This window comes from Heliangelus exortis, chromosome 12, assembly GCF_036169615.1.
Source record: "Heliangelus exortis chromosome 12, bHelExo1.hap1, whole genome shotgun sequence".
Classification (NCBI taxonomy): domain Eukaryota; kingdom Metazoa; phylum Chordata; class Aves; order Apodiformes; family Trochilidae; genus Heliangelus; species Heliangelus exortis.
The window spans coordinates 3,495,743-3,513,512 of NC_092433.1; the positions used below are offsets into that span (position 1 = coordinate 3,495,743).

Genomic DNA, 17,770 nt, shown 5'->3' on the forward strand with positions numbered 1-17,770 from the left:
AAAATATCTAGGCATGAAAATTACATGGCCTTCACCAAAAGAAAACTGATGCTAGTTTATTACAACACAACAATATTAGGGGCAGGAAGAATTTTAAGGGCTTGCACAAGAGAAAGGATAATTTATTATTTTTTGTCACAATGAGAAAGCCAAGAAAAAAAAAAAATTATGTTTCATTGTTGGTGATACCTAGAATCCTATTGCTTTCCTGCATTGAGCTCATCTCTGCATAGTTAGATTCAGTGTTCATTGCATTTTAGAACACTTCAAAACATCTTCTGTCTGTATTTTCATCCCTATGACATGGGATGCAGCTTTAAAGCTACTGAAAACAAATCCAACAAGGCAGTAACTTTGAGCAACAGTATAAAATTGGGCATGACTTGCACTAGATATTCCATTCCAGAAGGAGAAAAAACAGCTATTCCAAAACAAGTCTTGGTCCAGACTCTGATTACACTCACTCAGCTGTGTGAGACTGAGCTGCCCCTGGGTTTCCCAGTCCCACCCACACCAACCAGTTTGGCACCAGGCTCCTGTGGCCCCAGCTGTGTACCACAGCTCTAGGGGGGGAGGGAGGGAAGGCAGAGACAAACCAAGCAAAAAAAAAAAAAAAAAAGCAAAAAAGCAAAAAAAAAAGCAGCAAGCTGGGGCTGGCCAGAGCAAGAGCATCCCTGCTCTCCAGAGTCCATGCCCATGGCACTCCAGCACCAGCTCTGACCCACACTGAGAGCAAGACACTGAGCTGCTCCTCTCTCTGCAGCTGCTAGGAATGCAAAGAGAAAAGGGAATCACTGCACTGCCTCACCTGATATCTCTGTGGCATTGGACATGAGAGAAATCATCTTGCTTTGATGTCACAAGCCACTGATCTGCCATTCAGGTTGAGATAATTGAGGATATAGGTTTCTAGAGACTGAGAAATACGTCAGACTATCAGCCATCTGATCTCCAAACAACTGTCTGACAGTAAAGAGGTAAAAAATGGTTACATCTCAGAATTTATTTTGAATAATCCCTTTAACTTAAGTGCTAATGCTAGTTAGAGCCCAGCATTACAATCCATACTGATACTTTAGCTTATTAACTGCAAACTGAAGCCTTTAACTCATCTCAGTCAAGATGGTATCTGTCCAGTTAATGCTGAGACAGGGCATTTATTCCTGGCTTCTCACCTCCTTGCAGCTCCTTACTGGACTATTTCATGGATTCAGCTGAACAGTTTGGCAGAAGACACTGGCACAGGATGCTCAGCATACTAATTTGGAGGTGTTTTGGTGATATTTTTGTGAGCAGGAATGATGATTTCTTCAGAGTTTAAGCACTCTCCCCTAGACTGACCTCATAATTCAATTTGTCATGATTGCATTTCATCTTCATTTGCCAGAAATAAAAGCAAATAATATGAAGCAAATTAACCACAAGGTAAAGAAGCTACTTAGACGTAACTAAAGAGCAAACTGACCAGGATTTTAGGCAGGAGGAAACAAAAGCCCATTATTTGTGACACTCTACCTCTGCTCTGAAGACAGTTCAAGAGAGAGGATGGAAGGGCAGGACTGAAGGAGCACTTGGAGAGGTTTGTAGCTCTGCCTCCTGCTTGAGTTGCCTGCTCCAGCACTCATCTGTTAGCCTAATTTTAGGCTATCATAGAAGTCTGGAACTGTCTTGGAGTAACTCCAGTTCATGCTGAATAACAAAATTAATTCAGTGAACAGCCTCCAAACAGAAGATTATATCAGCCTTCCAAGACTCATGCTGATTGCCTGCAGAGAACACATGCTGCTGAGTTCCACCTCCCAGCCCTGCAGCCTGGATACAGCAGAAAAATGCCCCGTGCTGGACTGCCAGCTCCTCCAGACACACCAGCTCTGAGCTGAGCCTTCCTTTAAGGTGTAGAAATTATCTGGCAGGACTTACTACCATTACTCCAGCAGTCTGGCAGCCCAGTGCCTTAGCTGCTCACTCAAATAACATATGCCCCTGAAATGAAGTAATCCCAGATTATTCGGATGTGTGCTAGGAGCAAGGGCCAGAGTTTTATTAATGTTTCATTTTCTGATAGCACCCAAACCAGATCTGAAGTAACCAGCTTTCAGCTGGGCCTGTGCACTACTTCAAAAATCTGAAATGAGGTCTCTAGCAGATGAACCCCACTCTCACCAGCAGCAGGGAGGCCCCACGGCCCCACCTGAACATCCCAAACCTACAGGAGCCTCAGCAGCTCCCACCAAGGATCATGAGAGGCTGAAATGTCACCTCAGTTCCAGTGCTGTAAATGCTCATGCCAGGTAGTTTGCAGATCAGCACCAGCCCTTCCCCAGCTTGCCAGCACATCAGCAACTCTACTGGGAGTTAAAACAAGCCAAGGAATAACATGCAGGCACCTTACTACAATCTTATATAGGGCAGCTGGTGATTTAGCTCAGTTCAGTTGCTGTGTATTCAAATATGCCATCAACTTCTTCAACACAAGTTTAGTTTCAGGTCAACGCCCCTTTTTACTTTATTTTTTAAAAAATAGACCACAATATCTTTAGATGCAGAGTCCTGACAATGCCCAAAATGAGTTGCAGGGCATCATGGTCAAATATTGCAAACATTTGCATGGTCATGAAATATTGCAAATATTTCAGACCTTGTTATAATTGATCAGTGGTCACACTCCTTGAGAATCAAGCTGTCTGCTTAATTGTAACAGTCTAATGGAAGTGAAACACATTTGGATTCAAGAATGTACTTAGAAACTATTTCAGTCCTGTTCAGAGAACTTTCACAAGCTCTGTAAGTTTGACTCACACAGCCACATTTCCAAAGTAAGTTTTAAAAAACTTACTTTGTACCTTGAGGTACCGAGTATAAAATATTAAATAAATATAAAATATAATACTAAAATATATTACTAAATTAATATAAAATACTAAATGAAAAGAACTGGTGATTACATTGTCTAAATTCTCTGAATCCAAGTGCATACTGAGTACTGAAATAACAACTCAATGGAGTCTCACTGTCACCTACAGAAGAGCAGACTCCAAGAAACAAGCACATGAACTTCTCCCCAACACAGGTTTTGCCCACAAAAACTGGCAGGCAGCTGGCTCACAGCTTGGCCAATGCAACAGCTGAAACAATTGAAACTCTCTATAAATGATTTTTTGCAATTACCAAAAGTAAGATACAAGTCTTTAACCATATTGAAGATAGAAGTGTTCAGGAAATGTCATGTTATCTATTGCTGAACTTCTCTAAGGTAGAAGATCTTTTATTTAAAACACAAATGGCATGCTAAGTAGAACCAATTTAAAAAAAAAAAAAAGGCACTAAATAAATCTGTTTCTATTTAATGCTTTAAAATAAAGTTATGCTTTATCAAGACAGCAAAAATACAGTGTGCACATACCTGAGACTTCTTGAGCTTTCACCTTCAGACCTGCAAAGTAATAAACAAATTGTTAGGACAAAATTAATATTAGCATTTATAAGTCAAGTAGTCTAAAAATAGTAGACCTTCTGATTCATTCTCTCTTTGTGTTTCAGTTAGTTTTCCTAAAGCTGCTTGTATTTTCCCTACTAATGCAACATTTAAAAAAGAAACCAATCTACTTAGGTTTAGAATAAACCTACTGGAAGTTTAAAACCAGTTAACAGCTGAAATCAGGAAGTGCAATAGTAAAATACAAAATACATGCTGACACTCTCCCAACCCTCCAGGAAGACCTTCTGTAAACATGGGATAACACAGGATTTATGTTCCATGTTTGCAAGTGAATAACACCAGGCTCTGACATTCTAGAAGCAGATCAGCTTCTACCTTTTATTCTTTTTGTAGGTTTTCTTGAACCTTTAGGTGAAAAGTTCATAGGCAAATACTTTTAGGAACCTTATCCCCAGAGTTATTAGGCACTACTCAGAAAGGGCTAAGGCTTGGAAATAAAAACATTTTCAAATATTTAAAAACCATGCTTGGCTGAATTTTGTAATTGTGCAAAAACAAATTAGATGTATCCTGATGTTACAGAAGCTTCCACAGGGCATATTTTTCTCAAGGTGAAAATTTTATCATTCAAAACTGGAACGAAGCCTCTCCCTGTCCCCAACATTTTTGAAATAAACAAATTTATGTCATTCATACCAACAATGTTTCCTTCTCCAAAGAGAAACAGAAGGTTAACACTCCCAAGAGTTCATGAACAAACAAAATCCAGAACACATTTGACCATCTGGCCAATTCTTTTCCTTTCCTACCCCAAAACCAATCCAGCCCCAGTGCTACAGAAACCTTAAATACAGCAAAGCAAGAGATTCCAGAGCAAAACAGCCTCCAAACACCCATTCCATCTCAATCTGAACAGGGACCCAAGTAAAAAGGCAACCAATATTTACTTGCAAACTCTAGCACATAAGGGACAATAAACTGGAACCAAACTCACCTACTCAAAATAAAAGCAAAGGTTTTTCTTTAGGAACTAAAGAACCTTCCCTAGTTTGATTGAAAAATAAAAATAAAGACCTACTTCTTACCACACTAATTTCAACTGACATCTTGTGTATTATGCCAAAGGCAGAAGAAAAACTTATGGCTATTAAAAGTTCCATAAGTCTATTGCCAACAAGCAAACACTATTCATATTCAGTGATCACAATCTACTCAACCTATTTTAAGTATAGGTAAAAAAAATTGACATTTTTTTCTCCCCTCTATTCATTACACACTGCAACATTATCTTTATTTTCAAGCTCAAAGGATGACTGTAAAAGCACAAGCCAGCCCACCCCTACCAAGAGCCCCACAGCTCTGAGTGAGCTCCCAGAAAATGGGTATTAATGCCATCACTGTTACCAATAGATGGATTTTATTGCATATGGAAAAGATTTTATAAACCAACAGAGAATGGAGAAACAACCCCCCAAAACTACACCCAGAGGGCTCTAAAACATATATTTAAGAGACGACATTTTGTCAGTCCCTGCTAATGAAGGCCTGATAGCAAATGGCTTTACTTCCAGCTGTAGTACTTGATTTTATCCAAAATAAATGAACATATGTGAGAAATGAGAAGTGGTCTGCATTTCCCCCCTGGCACCCTGCCCTCCTGGCACAAGCAGTCTGACACCCATCCTCACACAGCTCTGAATGCACACAAAGTGGACCAGAACAGAGACACCAGAAATGATTGGCACAAAGCTAAATTCTAGCATCAGATTCAAAGCTGACACAGCATTAATGCTTCATTTTTTAAGGCCTGTCTGGTTGCATTAAGTTGTTAGGTTTTTAGATACACTTACATATTCTGATACACAAAAGAGAACTTTAAACAAATCAGCTTTTTCTGCATGATTACCTTAGACCTGGAAGTTACAGGACCACAAGGGAAGGAAGAAAAATGAACTCACCTATGCATCCCCTTGAGTAATGAAAAAATAAATGAGACAAGTGCCTAACTGATACCTCCCCACCTCTCCATCAGCTCACCAGAACCTTCAGCAGGCTCAGACAGTTGCAGGGTAGGGCTGGGCCCTGGCAAGCTGCTCCCAGCCTGGATCCAAGGGCTCCCCCAGCTCCAGGACACCAAAAATGGGGGAAATGGGACCATCAGCCCTTCTACTTTTAGGATCTCCAAAGGTAATAAAAGGTGCTTAGTTTTTCAACTGCTAAATTTGCATTTTCAAGGCTAAGATTTACTCCAGTAAATTTTGAAGAGTTATTCACTGATGCTGAATTTTACTTGGGGAATGAACACTTGGCTTGCAGGGCTGAATGAAGATGCTGCTGAAACAAAGTACTGCTTGTAGTTCAAAATAAAGCATTAGGTTTTCTTTAAACATTCTTTAAAAGGTAGAGCTTTGGATCAATATTTAAGGTTTCTGCTTATACTGTAACCACATGCCAAGGAGCTCTGTATTATTTTGTTTCCTTTTCACCCAGGCAAAAGAAATTAAACCATCACTGCTGAAACAAGGAGAAAGATGAAAATATATCTGGCAATATATATTATTTCTTAAAGAAGAAGGGGCTAAACCATATATAATTTATTCTGTGCTACAATATTTTATTTTAAACCCAATTAATTCCATTTAGATATGTAAGTTATGTAAGTGATGTGGTAAGTGCTGTGCAGCTTTCTCTAAGACTTCTCCTCTTATCTCTGGCTGGTTTCCAATATTTCATCTTGAGTACAACTAAATAAGAACCTATACATCCCACTGAAATAGAAGTTTGTCTTCTTCCTGACCCCACGAACTTCATTCTCAGTAGGAAATGCAGCTAAACACATCATTCTTAAAACTTAGAGTAAACAGAAGCAGAAATGACTTTGCTAATAGCAGTGTTTACTGTTATTCCATTGCAAGCAGAGAGGCCAAGAGGAACATGTACCATCATAATAAACCTTGATCCAGAAACCAAACAAACCCCAGTCCTTAAGCCAAAGCAATAAAAAAAACCCTGAATTATTTTAAGTCTCAATGAAACACTGCCATCACCTCCCATCTGTCAGTCCACATCTGGGAAAACCAGATTCCAGGGAACATCTCCATCACCCAAATGACTCACTGCCTTTTGCTTTGCAGCCCCAAGAGACAGTCCCCACCACCCTCCTGGGAACACACCAAGCAGGAAAATGACAAACCAAGTATCTTGGCTTCTCATTCGTGACTCGGTTGGAAGCTTTTCAACAAACCAGTCTTGGTGGGATGCTGTCAGCTCATAAAAATTGAAGGCAATTTACAGGGATACCAGAGTTTTGGAGAAATTTTTGAGAAAAGCATGAGAGAAATGCCATTCAGCTTGGCAATGGGAGAGGTGCCTCTTCCAACCAGCAAGTCTCCTGTTCTCTGAGGTGAGAGCAGGGCCCCAAACCCCAGCTACAGAGGCAGAGCTCAGTCAGTGACTTGTCCTCACAGGACTTTAGCAAGTCTTTGATTCAGCCCAGCAGGAAATGTTCAATTCTCTCCCTTATTCCCCCCTCTTAAAGTAACAATAAACAAGCTGAAATTCTCATGTCATCTCTTTTGTTGTTTACAGCCAAAGCCATACTTAAAAGTGAAGCAGCACAATGCAAAGCTGCTTCCACAAGCATCTTCAGGACCAGCTTTCCATCTGACTCATGAAAATAATTATGTTCAAAATAAAATATTGTTCATGATCATTATGGCATATTATATAGATGATGTACACAACTACCCCTGCAACAATTCCAAGCTTGGCAGCTACTTTACTTGGGCAATGAGGAGTTATGACAATGTTCTATAAAAACAGATTACTAAGAAAGTAAAACCAACAGTTTTAAAACTCTGTTTGTTTAGGATTCATGTTCAGGATGACAAATTTTGCTTTATGTGGCAGGGCAGAAAACCAGACAAGAGCAGGACTGAAACCTGCCTGTAAAAAGTCCACAAGTGCACAGGGCTCTACCAAGAGCTTCTGAGCCTCCCCCCAGCCATGTGCAGTAAGCCAAGCCACCTCTCCTCACCCATTCAGAGCTTTCAATCCCAGCACAAACCAAAGAACTGGGTAAAAGCCAAGGTTTATAACCCATGTCAGACTGCCACGCTGAAATATCATACTCCATCTGAAATACATCCTCTTGCAAGACACAAGAACTAATTTTATTTCAGGAGACTTACCACAGGGACAAGTAACCATATATTAAAGAGCACTATTTCTTTTTTGAAAGGGAAAAGATTGAACAAAACTTTTCTAAAGCAATACCAGAATCAATACATTTGATTAGGCCTTGCTCTGAGCACAGAACTTGCCTCAAGACAGAAACCCACACCTGTTACTGGCTGTTCTGTTGAAGTGTATTAAGGCTCCAGCATCTGTAATGCAGATGAACATACTACTTTTCAAGGAAAAAAACTTCAGGGAGAATTCATTACTGGTGCTATAAACAATATTACTTGTATCACATGTAGGCATTAGCACATTTCAGGATAAAGTTTCTATGGGTTTATGTCATGAGTAGCAATTAAAAAAACCAAAAAAACATCCACCAGGTAGATGTTGCCAGGAAACTTTCAGCCCCACCTTAGGGCTAATCAAGCTTTCTAGGATTTCTATTTCAGTCTACTGTGTCTGAATGATCTTATGTTCCCCTGTGGACCATAACAGATGTGCAATACTACTCTGCTAAGTAAAGAAATGCTCTTATTCCAAGAGTCAAGAGAGTGGCTTTGCTTGCTGCACAACCAGGGGGCCTGGGGATGCCCAAGCTCCCTGGGGGCTGTGCCCTTCCCCTCCTGCTCAGCAGAGGAGAGAAGCAGCAAAGTACAGCACAAGGTGCATGGCAGCACACAGATGAGGGATGGGGATTTGCCTTCCCCCAGAGGGGTTGTTTTCCTGGAGTCTGTGTATCAAACAGGGTCAAAAGAATCCCATTGGGCTGAAGACTCTTGAAAGAAGCGATAGAGTATTAAATACAGCAAAGCCAGTCAGTAGCATTTTAGCAAGGTAAGTTTCAGGATGAGAAAAATTATTCATTTTCACCACTAATTACAGCCCTTGCAGCAGGATTCTGCTGTTATGCATAATGGAATGAAGGAAGGAGCACTTGGTGCAAAACCATGCTCTTGGGCCTGCCCATCACAGCACTAATTAAAAGAATAAATCAATTACAGAAGTACGGTCACTGCATTGCATTTTGATTTACTACTGTGACAAAACCCACTATCTTGCTCAGTAGGAAAACTGCTATTTTCATGGCTAATTTGAGAACAGTGATGTCTAATAGTCTTTTTGTTCTTTTCCATTGTGAGGAAATCTAATGGCCACCTTGCATACAGCATTGCCATCCGATTCTGCACTGCTCTGGACAGCATCTCTTAACAACTTTCTACAGAAGAAAAAGTTTTCTTTTGGAATATTTCACCTGACAAGTGCCCCCTGATGCACATCAGGGTTAGGAACAGATGCTGTTAGTAATGAGCAATCAAAGAGATGTGGGAAGTCAGAATAAAGGTAAGCTTAAAGGTGTCAAAAGAAAAAATATTGTGGGGAGACCTTCCCTACTGCAATGCCACACAAGGATTTCTCAGTACTTCACTAGAGCTGTGCTTAGCAACTCAAGTCACCTACACACTGAAAATAGGAAAAAGCATAAAAAAGTAACAGAAAGAGATCAATGTCCCACTGATGTGATTTTTTTTCCCGGATTTAAACTGCTAGAAGTGCTCCAATGTCACACACCAGAACCAATATTTACTTAATAGAAGAGAAAGGTGTGAAGTTTTGATTTTCATGAACATAAAGAGTTTGACCTAGTGATAACTCAGCACACTAAGGACTGGCATGTAACAAAAAACCTTCAGAGCTGGCACCACATCTTTGTCTGCTGATGCTCCTTCACCAACCAAATAACAATTGCACATATTGCCTGTGGAATCTCTTACTAAAAGGCAAAAGAAGTTGCAATAGCATCTCTGCATCCATCTCTTCCATCCTAAAGGCTTTGGGAATTGAACAGGAAGCAGCTAGCAGTGACCAACACATCCAGAATCCCTCACTAAAAGCAGAGCTGCATGCTCTGGCACCACTGGACACACTACCAGGAACCCAGTGGCTCCTGGTGAAGTCTTTCCTCCACCTCTTTTTCTGGTCCTACTGATCAGAAAGCCAGCCCCTGCCTCTAAGGCTTCATCCCAAGAAGCTGTGGTTCAGCTGGAGGTAAGAAACTGCTCACCTTCCCCTTACTGGTTCCTCTCTCCATCTGTTCATGCATCATCCCAGTTTTGCTTTGATCCAGCCTTTTATTCGGGAGTAATCAGCTTACAAACCTCTCCTGCCTGCTGCTGAAACCCATGTGGGACACTAATCCATCAGCATATGTAAAATGAGTAAAATCTGGCACTGGACAGGCCCAGCAGGTAACCAGCATCACAGCTGCTTCAGTACCACTGGAATGATGGGGTCAGTAACCATATGATGTTTTTACTACACATGTTGGGAAATGCAGAACCAGAGCTCAACAAGAGCAGATTCCTGGCCTGCAGCAACCTTCATTTCACAAGTCTCTGGCTATCACTGGAACTCCTTGAAGCATAAGGGGAGAGCTGGACCTCTTAGAAAGAGAACCATGTCCACAGGGGAGTTCAGCTAGGGAGCTACAAAAGGCTGACCCAGCAATATTTGTACACCTCTGAGTCCAGGAAACAAAACTGGTCATGCCAGTTGAAACAGCCAAAAATCACCAGCTGAAAGCTGACTCAGAGCTGAAATGAGAGGAATAATCATTTATTCCTCTTTGCCTTGTAGCCCGTGGGAAGGAGATACTATTTTGGATGCAGGTCCTTTTGACAAGCAGCCATAAGCTCCAGCCAGGCCAGCTCATGTCTCTGGATGATCCAAAGATGCTGTGAACTAACCAGCCTGGACCACACCTGCCTGGCTAGAAAACTATTACATCAGTCATGGATGGGCTCCATAATTGAGATTCCTGCACCCCAAGCAGCCAAGTCAGCTTGAAAGGGTCAACATTTATGAGATGCTTCACTTTTTTTTTTTTTTTTTCCCCAATTACAGGAAGACTAAGAGCTGTAACACTTCACCTCAGGTATTTTAGATAGTCTTTACAACTGCTGCCTGAAAGCCTTCAGACTCACTGCTGCCCCACTAACAAGCAAGTCTGGTAAATCCTGTTAAGTGAAAAGGGTGGAACAAAATTGCACTATGGTAAAATCCAAGTCCCTGATGTTGGAATATTTGAAGGCTGACTCCTTCCACACTTTGGTAGTGGGATCACAGCCTACAAGGCAGGAGATGATCCCTAGGATGCTGTCCTAAGATCCACCTCCAGTTCTTCCACTGGAAAGTTAGAAGCTGCATGTGTGTCTCTTTCCCATGCAGTTAGTGAAAAATGTCACCATGGAACCATCCCAGCAAGGGCAGTGAGAGCTTCAGGAGAAGATTCTGCCCCTATACCAGAAGCTGAGTGTCAGGGTTCCAAAGATGTGAGTACTGCTGGAGCATTTCTGTCAGAAAAGTTCTGCTGTTTATAACAAAAAAATAGACAGGAGTGCACTACTCACATATTCTGTAGCAAACACCCTATGTTAAAATCAGACCAGCTGTTTCACTTTTCTGTTCTTGCTCTTAAGCAAGACTCAATCCACGGTGGAAGCAATTTTCAAAAATACTCTCTCCAATTTCTAATAAAAAAATTAAAATCTATATTTTGTACCATACCATGTGTATTATAATAAACAATGAGCTTCTAATACGGATAAATTCTCCTCCTGCTCCACAGCAGATATGAATTTTGAATTTCTCTGTGTTAGCAGCAGTGGGTGAATAATGCAGAGCTGTACCTCTGATTACTAAACATCAGCTCTACTGGATTACACTTATCCCAGTCCAGTACTTGCAGGAGGGTGGTTGTTCTGCTACAGGAGAGAAACAAAACAGAGGAACCAGTAACAGCTGAGATCCCTCAGTGTTTGATGGAACTGTATCGCAGAAGTTCATGAATGCACTGTCAGTAACATCCATGTATATTCTATTCATTATATTCTTACCAGATGTACAGCTTTGCATTGCCTCTAGCACACCAGGAATCTTTTTTGCAACACAGTCCATTATTTCTTGTCTTGTTACATTGCTTCTCATGTCCGAGTGAGGAGACACCTTGTCCTCAACACCATTAAACCACACCCATGACAGGATGCATGGCCTTCCAAAAAAATCCATGGGACTTACAGAATCATAGAGTAACTTGGGTTGGGAGGGACCTCTGAAGCTCATCCAGTCCAACCCCCAGCAGTCAGCAGGGACACCCTCACCCATATCAGGGTGCTCAGAGCCTCCTCAAGCCTCACCTTGAATATCTCCAGGGATGAGGCCTCAACCACCTCCCTGGGCAACCTCTTCCATTCTTCCACTACCCTCATTGTAAAGAAATTTTTTCCTAACATCCAATCTAAACCTGCCCTTCTCTAATTCAAAACCATTGCCCCTATCAGTCCAGGCCCTTGCAAAGAGCCAATCTCCAGCCTTCTGTAGCCCCTTCAGATACTGCAAGGTTGCTATTATTATCATTATAATGGTACCAACCTCATGCTAAGGCCTCAAGACTATTTGTCACTTTGAAACACAGGAAAAAAATATATTTGATAGCATCCCATGTTTCTTAACACTGGTTTCATACTGTGATGAATGTATGGAAACCTTTATGCTTCATTATTCTTAATGCTTCATGCACCAGTCCTCTGGGCACCACTCTACTGCCCATACCTGCTGTGTACACACAGCCTCAAAAAAAAAAAAAAAAAAGCTCAAATATGTTTTGACTGCAGAAAAGCAGGAAGAGTTGAGATGATTTCCCACAACCAAAACTGACAAAAAAGTTTCAGTTGAAGTCCCAAACAGCACAAAGCTCAAATGCTTGTCAGATCTATATCCAAACCAAATTTGGGCTGAAACTTAGACTAATGGATCTCAGCATGGGTCATGAACAGAAGTACACCAGCTCCCACATGAAATGGCATCATGAAGATAAGTTAATTCAAGGGTGAACACATGAATCACTACCTGCAAGATCCAATGTAAGTTGTACAAGAAGGATTTTCAGGCACCCTTTTGAAAGAAAGAAAAAAAAAGGAAAAAAAAGATGAAAAAAAAAAAAGAGAAAATGAAAAAAAAAAAAAAAAAGGAGAAAAAGAAAGAAAAAAAAAAAGAGATAAAAAGAAAGAAAAAAAGAGAGCAAAAGAAAAAAAAAGACAGCGGGTGCCCAGTTGCCCTTGTATCCCATAGAAACAAGGGAGATAATTGTCAGTTATGCTGCTGGAACTGCTCCTGTAGGACCAGCCCAGTGTACCTACTTGTAAACAGAGAATTACCAGGTTACAGCACTTCTCCCCAGGTACACTGATATAAAACACTGCAATGAATTCTGCTGTGCTAGGGGGGAAGGAGGTGTTACAACAAAGAGTTCTGTGTTAAGGCACAACATACACCTGACTTCTTAAAAAGGATCTATTTGATAAGTTTACCAAATTGAATATTAGACCTGCAACCATCAATTATCAGTGTTTATGGAAACAGCGTGGTATTTCACAAAGAACATAACTAATCACATTCATTTGTCCCATATTTTCTTCAACTCCTATTAAATAAAGTAAATAATTTTTTGCTATCTTAAGAGCATAACATTGCCAATGCCCATTTTTTAAATATAGACCTCCCATGTGCAGTCTTCTGCCTGCCTGCCCCCAAATATGTGGGGAAGATCTCCATCCTAAGAAGCATCTTTCCATGCCAGCTCTTGGAACACGTTGCTCATGTGCCAGTGGCTACCAAATCCTCTTTAGTCCTTACTAAGCTATCACACACACAAATTCTAGTAACCATGGTGAGAAAATCAATTCTAAGTGCAAGCCTGGACAGGAACACTAAAAACTGCCCCTTCCTCCAACAGCAGCTGATTTTTGTCTTTTAAAGCTACGCTGTTAAACCCAAGCAGGCCAGAGAGGTTTCTCCATCCCTGAGCAGCAGGAAATGTTTCTGTCCCACAGGTAACTTGCTGCATGCTCTGAGAAACACCATGGCCATGCAGCTACTGGCATAGTGTCTCCATAAAGAACTTACTATTTCCACTCTTGGGTTGTCTGCAGCCACTACCCTCCAGGAAACACCTATATCCAGCTCTCAGCAATGTCAGAGCAGGATCTGGTGACAATCCCAGCCGGGTCCCATGGCTCAGCCACCCCGTCACACCTCACGGCCTGCTTTGGGCCTGCCAGCAGCCAGGCTGTGCCTCTCCTCCCCGCACTCCCCCTGCTCAGCTCGGGCCCATTTTCTCAGCAATTTAGGTTCTGCTTTTCTCTTGATCCCTGCAAATAGTTGGAAGCAAGGAGCAGGACACAAACTCACCAGTTTGCACCACGAGCAGCCTCCTCTCCATCTCTCCCTCAGGCAGCCTCTGGGCCTCGGCCTACACACACCCCCTGACTCCAACCCCTGCCCTGCAGAGAGCTCAAAGGGGTAAACACAGCAGTTCAGGGGACAGGGAACTGCTTGAGAGAGTCCAGTGCTGAGTCAGGAAGGTGCTGAAGGGAGTGGAGCATCTCCCTGGTGAGGAAAGGCTGAGGGAGCTGGGGCTCTGCAGGTTGGAGAAGAGGAGACTGAGGGGTGACCTCACTCACGTTTATAAATGCATAAAGCCAGAGAGCCAGGAGGATGGTGCCAGGCTCTTCTCAGTTATGCCCAAAGACAGGACAAGAGGCAAGGGATAGAAGCTTGATCATAGGAGGTTCCACATAAACATGAGGAGAAATTTTTTCACTGTGAGCGTGAGGGAGCTCCAGCCCAGGCTGCCCAGGGAGGTTGTGGAGTCTCCTTCCCTGGAGCCATTCAAACCCAACCTGGATGTGTTCTGTGTCGCCTCCTGGAGGTGACCCTGCTCTGGCAGGGGGGTTGTACTGTGTGATCTCTCAAGGTCCTTTCCAAGCCCTAAATTCTGTGATTTCTGTCAACACAAAACTCAGTGTACAGGTGCAACAACATCCAGGCAGCTCACAAAGGAGATGTTGGTACCTCCATGCAGTCAAGGTGCAGCAGCTCTTCCCAGGGAGCACGTGAGTACTGAAGGAGCAGCAGCCTAAATACAAAGCAGCTGAGAAATTTTTTATGTTTGTTGTCCGTCTGTGGAATGGCAGGCAATTAGGCCAGAGGATAAATTACAAAGCAGCTCCCGTGCTGAGTCCCTGGGCAGGCTGGCATGTGCCACAAAAGCAGCAGCATCTCCAGCCAGGAGCACTCCTGGCAGACAGGCTCCTTCCCAGCACAATCCTTTATGTGCACTACAGAGCAGGACAGAAAATGATCCCAGGAACAGAAAACACAGCCAAGCAGAACACAGGGAGAGGTGGAGAAGCTTTGTTTAGAAAAGTTTTTCCATTATCCTTCCCTGCAGCAGGTAGCAGTCAGGCTTTTGTGAAATTAATGCCTCCGGAACAACGTGTCCCTCTGCTAAAAAGGCTCTGCAGTTCCCACTTGCTTCACATGAAATCCAGCCCCAATACCCCCATTCTCCTGAGATTAAGCAATTAGAATCCAAAGTGAAGCCAATTCATGATCTAAGTAAGAATATTGCCAGAGAGCCATATGGAAGGGAGGTCAATATTTTACTTTGATAAGCAGGGGGTGTTCTTAAAGTTAGAGTCAGAATGAAGACTTGGATCTGAAGAGATGATTAAAATATTTTGGGTTTGTTATCTCTCAACACCATTTTACCTGTTGGGTTTTTTCCTCCCTTATTGTTCAGTTGTTTGTAATTTGGACTTGCTTATTAAAAAAGCTATTACAAAGCATGAAACAGTGCATCTGCTTGAATCCAGATTGGAAGGACATCTCATTCTTATTACATTAAGCATTTTAGAAGTGAGACAATTCCATTTTTTCCCTCTGCTGCTGAACCTTTTCAAACTGCTCATTATTTCACCTCTGACCTGCAGACTTCACCCCTACCACAGTTCAGGAACTGCTAACTTCACAATCAAAGTTCATTTAAGATATTTCTTTACAGCTGAGAGTGAAATTAATTTTTTTAACAGCTGGGGAAGCGACAATGCAACATAACCTCAGAAGTAATGAAGAACTGCATAGGAAATTTGCAACATACAAGTGCACATCAGAAATCTCTAAGCAAGCTGAATGATAGTGTGACCACCTTTGCTTTATGAGCAAAGGTATTCCTCTGTGTTGAATATATCTACATAAGGTGTTACTCTAGCTTAAATTATGAGTAACCATAAGTAGCAAATGCCTAGACAAGATCATTTCTGCTTGCCTTTCCGTTTACAGGTAAGGCCTAACAAAGAAAGAAAAACCTCCTTCAAACTGGAGGTTTACCTAGAGAGTACATCCTCTTATTTTGCATTTAAAATAGCAGTTAAAAGCAAGTTTCAATGGCTTTTCAACAGTAAAATACTTTTCAACAATAAAATACTCCCCTATAAAGGTCCTAGCCTCTAATGGCAACTAACTGCTTTCCAGAATACCTACATCAGAACACTATCATCTATTTAGCCTCTAAACATGCAATCATCAGCCATAAACATTTAGAAAATTATCAAATCAAGCTTCATCTTTCATTTGTATCAAGCATTTGTATTACCCTGAACAAAATTATCAGTCTTCAGAGGGCTGCTGTCAAAGTATCTTTTAGATATAGATGTGGATTAGAGTGAGCAGCCAAGAAAGACTTCAACAAGAATTCTACACATGGAATTTATGTCTTTAATCCTGAAGCTTGGGAGGCCATTACATCTCTGCACTTTCATTTAAGACAAGATCTCACTACACTTATTCTATAAGGAGAAAGAAGAAACTATAAAACTTCTGGAGATGTAGCTGGTGTCAATCTTCCCTCGCAGGAATTAATTCAGTCATTGATCCAACAATAACAACAAATTAAAAACCAGCATCTGAAACCTCCCTGTGCAATTTAAATCAAAGCAAGTATTTTACAGATAAAATGTTCAGTCTAAATTAATCTCAAATCTTCTTTCAAAAGAGATATCTGTACATTAAATTCCACACACAGGTTATTAGAAGACTGATACATTATTAAAAGTTACACTTTAAAAAATAAAACGGTGCTTTTAGAGGCCCAGCTAGATTTCACACTCAGATGGAAGTAAAAGCATTAAACCATTACAAAGTACTTAACCTGTAGATTAACCTTGGAGTCTACACTGGCATGTGGAGACATAAAATTGCTCCCAGTGGACTTGTCAAGGCTTTCACTGGGAAGAGACATGTCACCACTCATGACAGGAACTGTTTGACATTCCTGATCTTTTTTGTTTAGAAGTTTAAGTCCTGACCATTCTTCAATAACTGACTGTATTAATTTGCCCCTCAAGTCAACCTGATTTCAGAGGCTGCATGGCTATACCTATTGCAATCTGGGTTTTCTTGCCACTGACATAACCCTTTTCTCCAACCAAGACTAAATTAGAAAACCTGAAAAGATGAAGAAAAAACAAGTGCATATTCTAGTACTATAAATCATTAAAAAGATGACATAAAGAATAAAATTTAAGTCTTAGCTTGTTTCATCTATCTACTCAGTTAAATCTTTTAAAGCACTGTGATTTGTAACTATTAAGCCTTTGCATGCAGAAATTTAAAAATGCCCTGCTAGAAGAGAAACACTGCTAGACAGGATTCTTGGCTTCTCTTGAGGTGCCTGGAGGCCTCCCTTTCAATTACAAGGGCTGTACTTACAGCTGATGCTTTTCTTGCTATTAGTCAGATTCCATCTGTCCCAGCCCTGCAGTGGTTATTGACTGAGCCTTCCTCAGTGTAAAATGCCCTCCCTGAGATAATCTTGAGGTTACAATTTCTTGACATTGTTTTGCACTGGATGAAGTAAAATAGCCTAGTTCTTATCTTCTTACAAGTTTTTTGGTGAGGTTTCTGTTTCGTTTGAGGGGGTGGCAGTATCAATTTAGTTTGTTTCAGATATTTAATTTTTTTTTTTTTCTTTTTAAAATCAGCCTGTCCCTCCCTCCCCCCCAGATGCAAACCTCAGTATGATTACAACTTTCAAGAAGAGTTTTAACAAGTAATCCATTCAGCTTTTCAAAGCATTACTTCAAATACCTTTTTATCCCCTTTAAGTGCTACTCAAACATCTCTGGGAGAGATCCCTGTACTATCAGCTTTCCATGGCTTCCCCCAGCTCACTGTTTGGTGTTTCCAGTTGCTTCTTGACACTGTGTTTTTTTCCTTGAGCTGGAAGCCTTTCCAGCAGCTTATTCTGACCTA

At 41.3% G+C, this 17,770-nt stretch overlaps 1 protein-coding gene across 9 annotated transcripts in view; it reads right to left on the reverse strand.

Moving 5' to 3' along the window:
- IQSEC1 (IQ motif and Sec7 domain ArfGEF 1) overlaps positions 1–17,770 on the reverse strand; it is a 326,891-nt gene that overhangs the window by 253,333 nt on the left and 55,788 nt on the right. For all 9 annotated transcript variants that reach the window (XM_071755442.1, XM_071755440.1, XM_071755439.1 and 6 more), the window contains exon 2: positions 3,404–3,433. In XM_071755442.1, the coding sequence (XP_071611543.1) occupies positions 3,404–3,433 (30 nt within the window). The remainder of the gene's footprint in view (positions 1–3,403; positions 3,434–17,770) is intronic.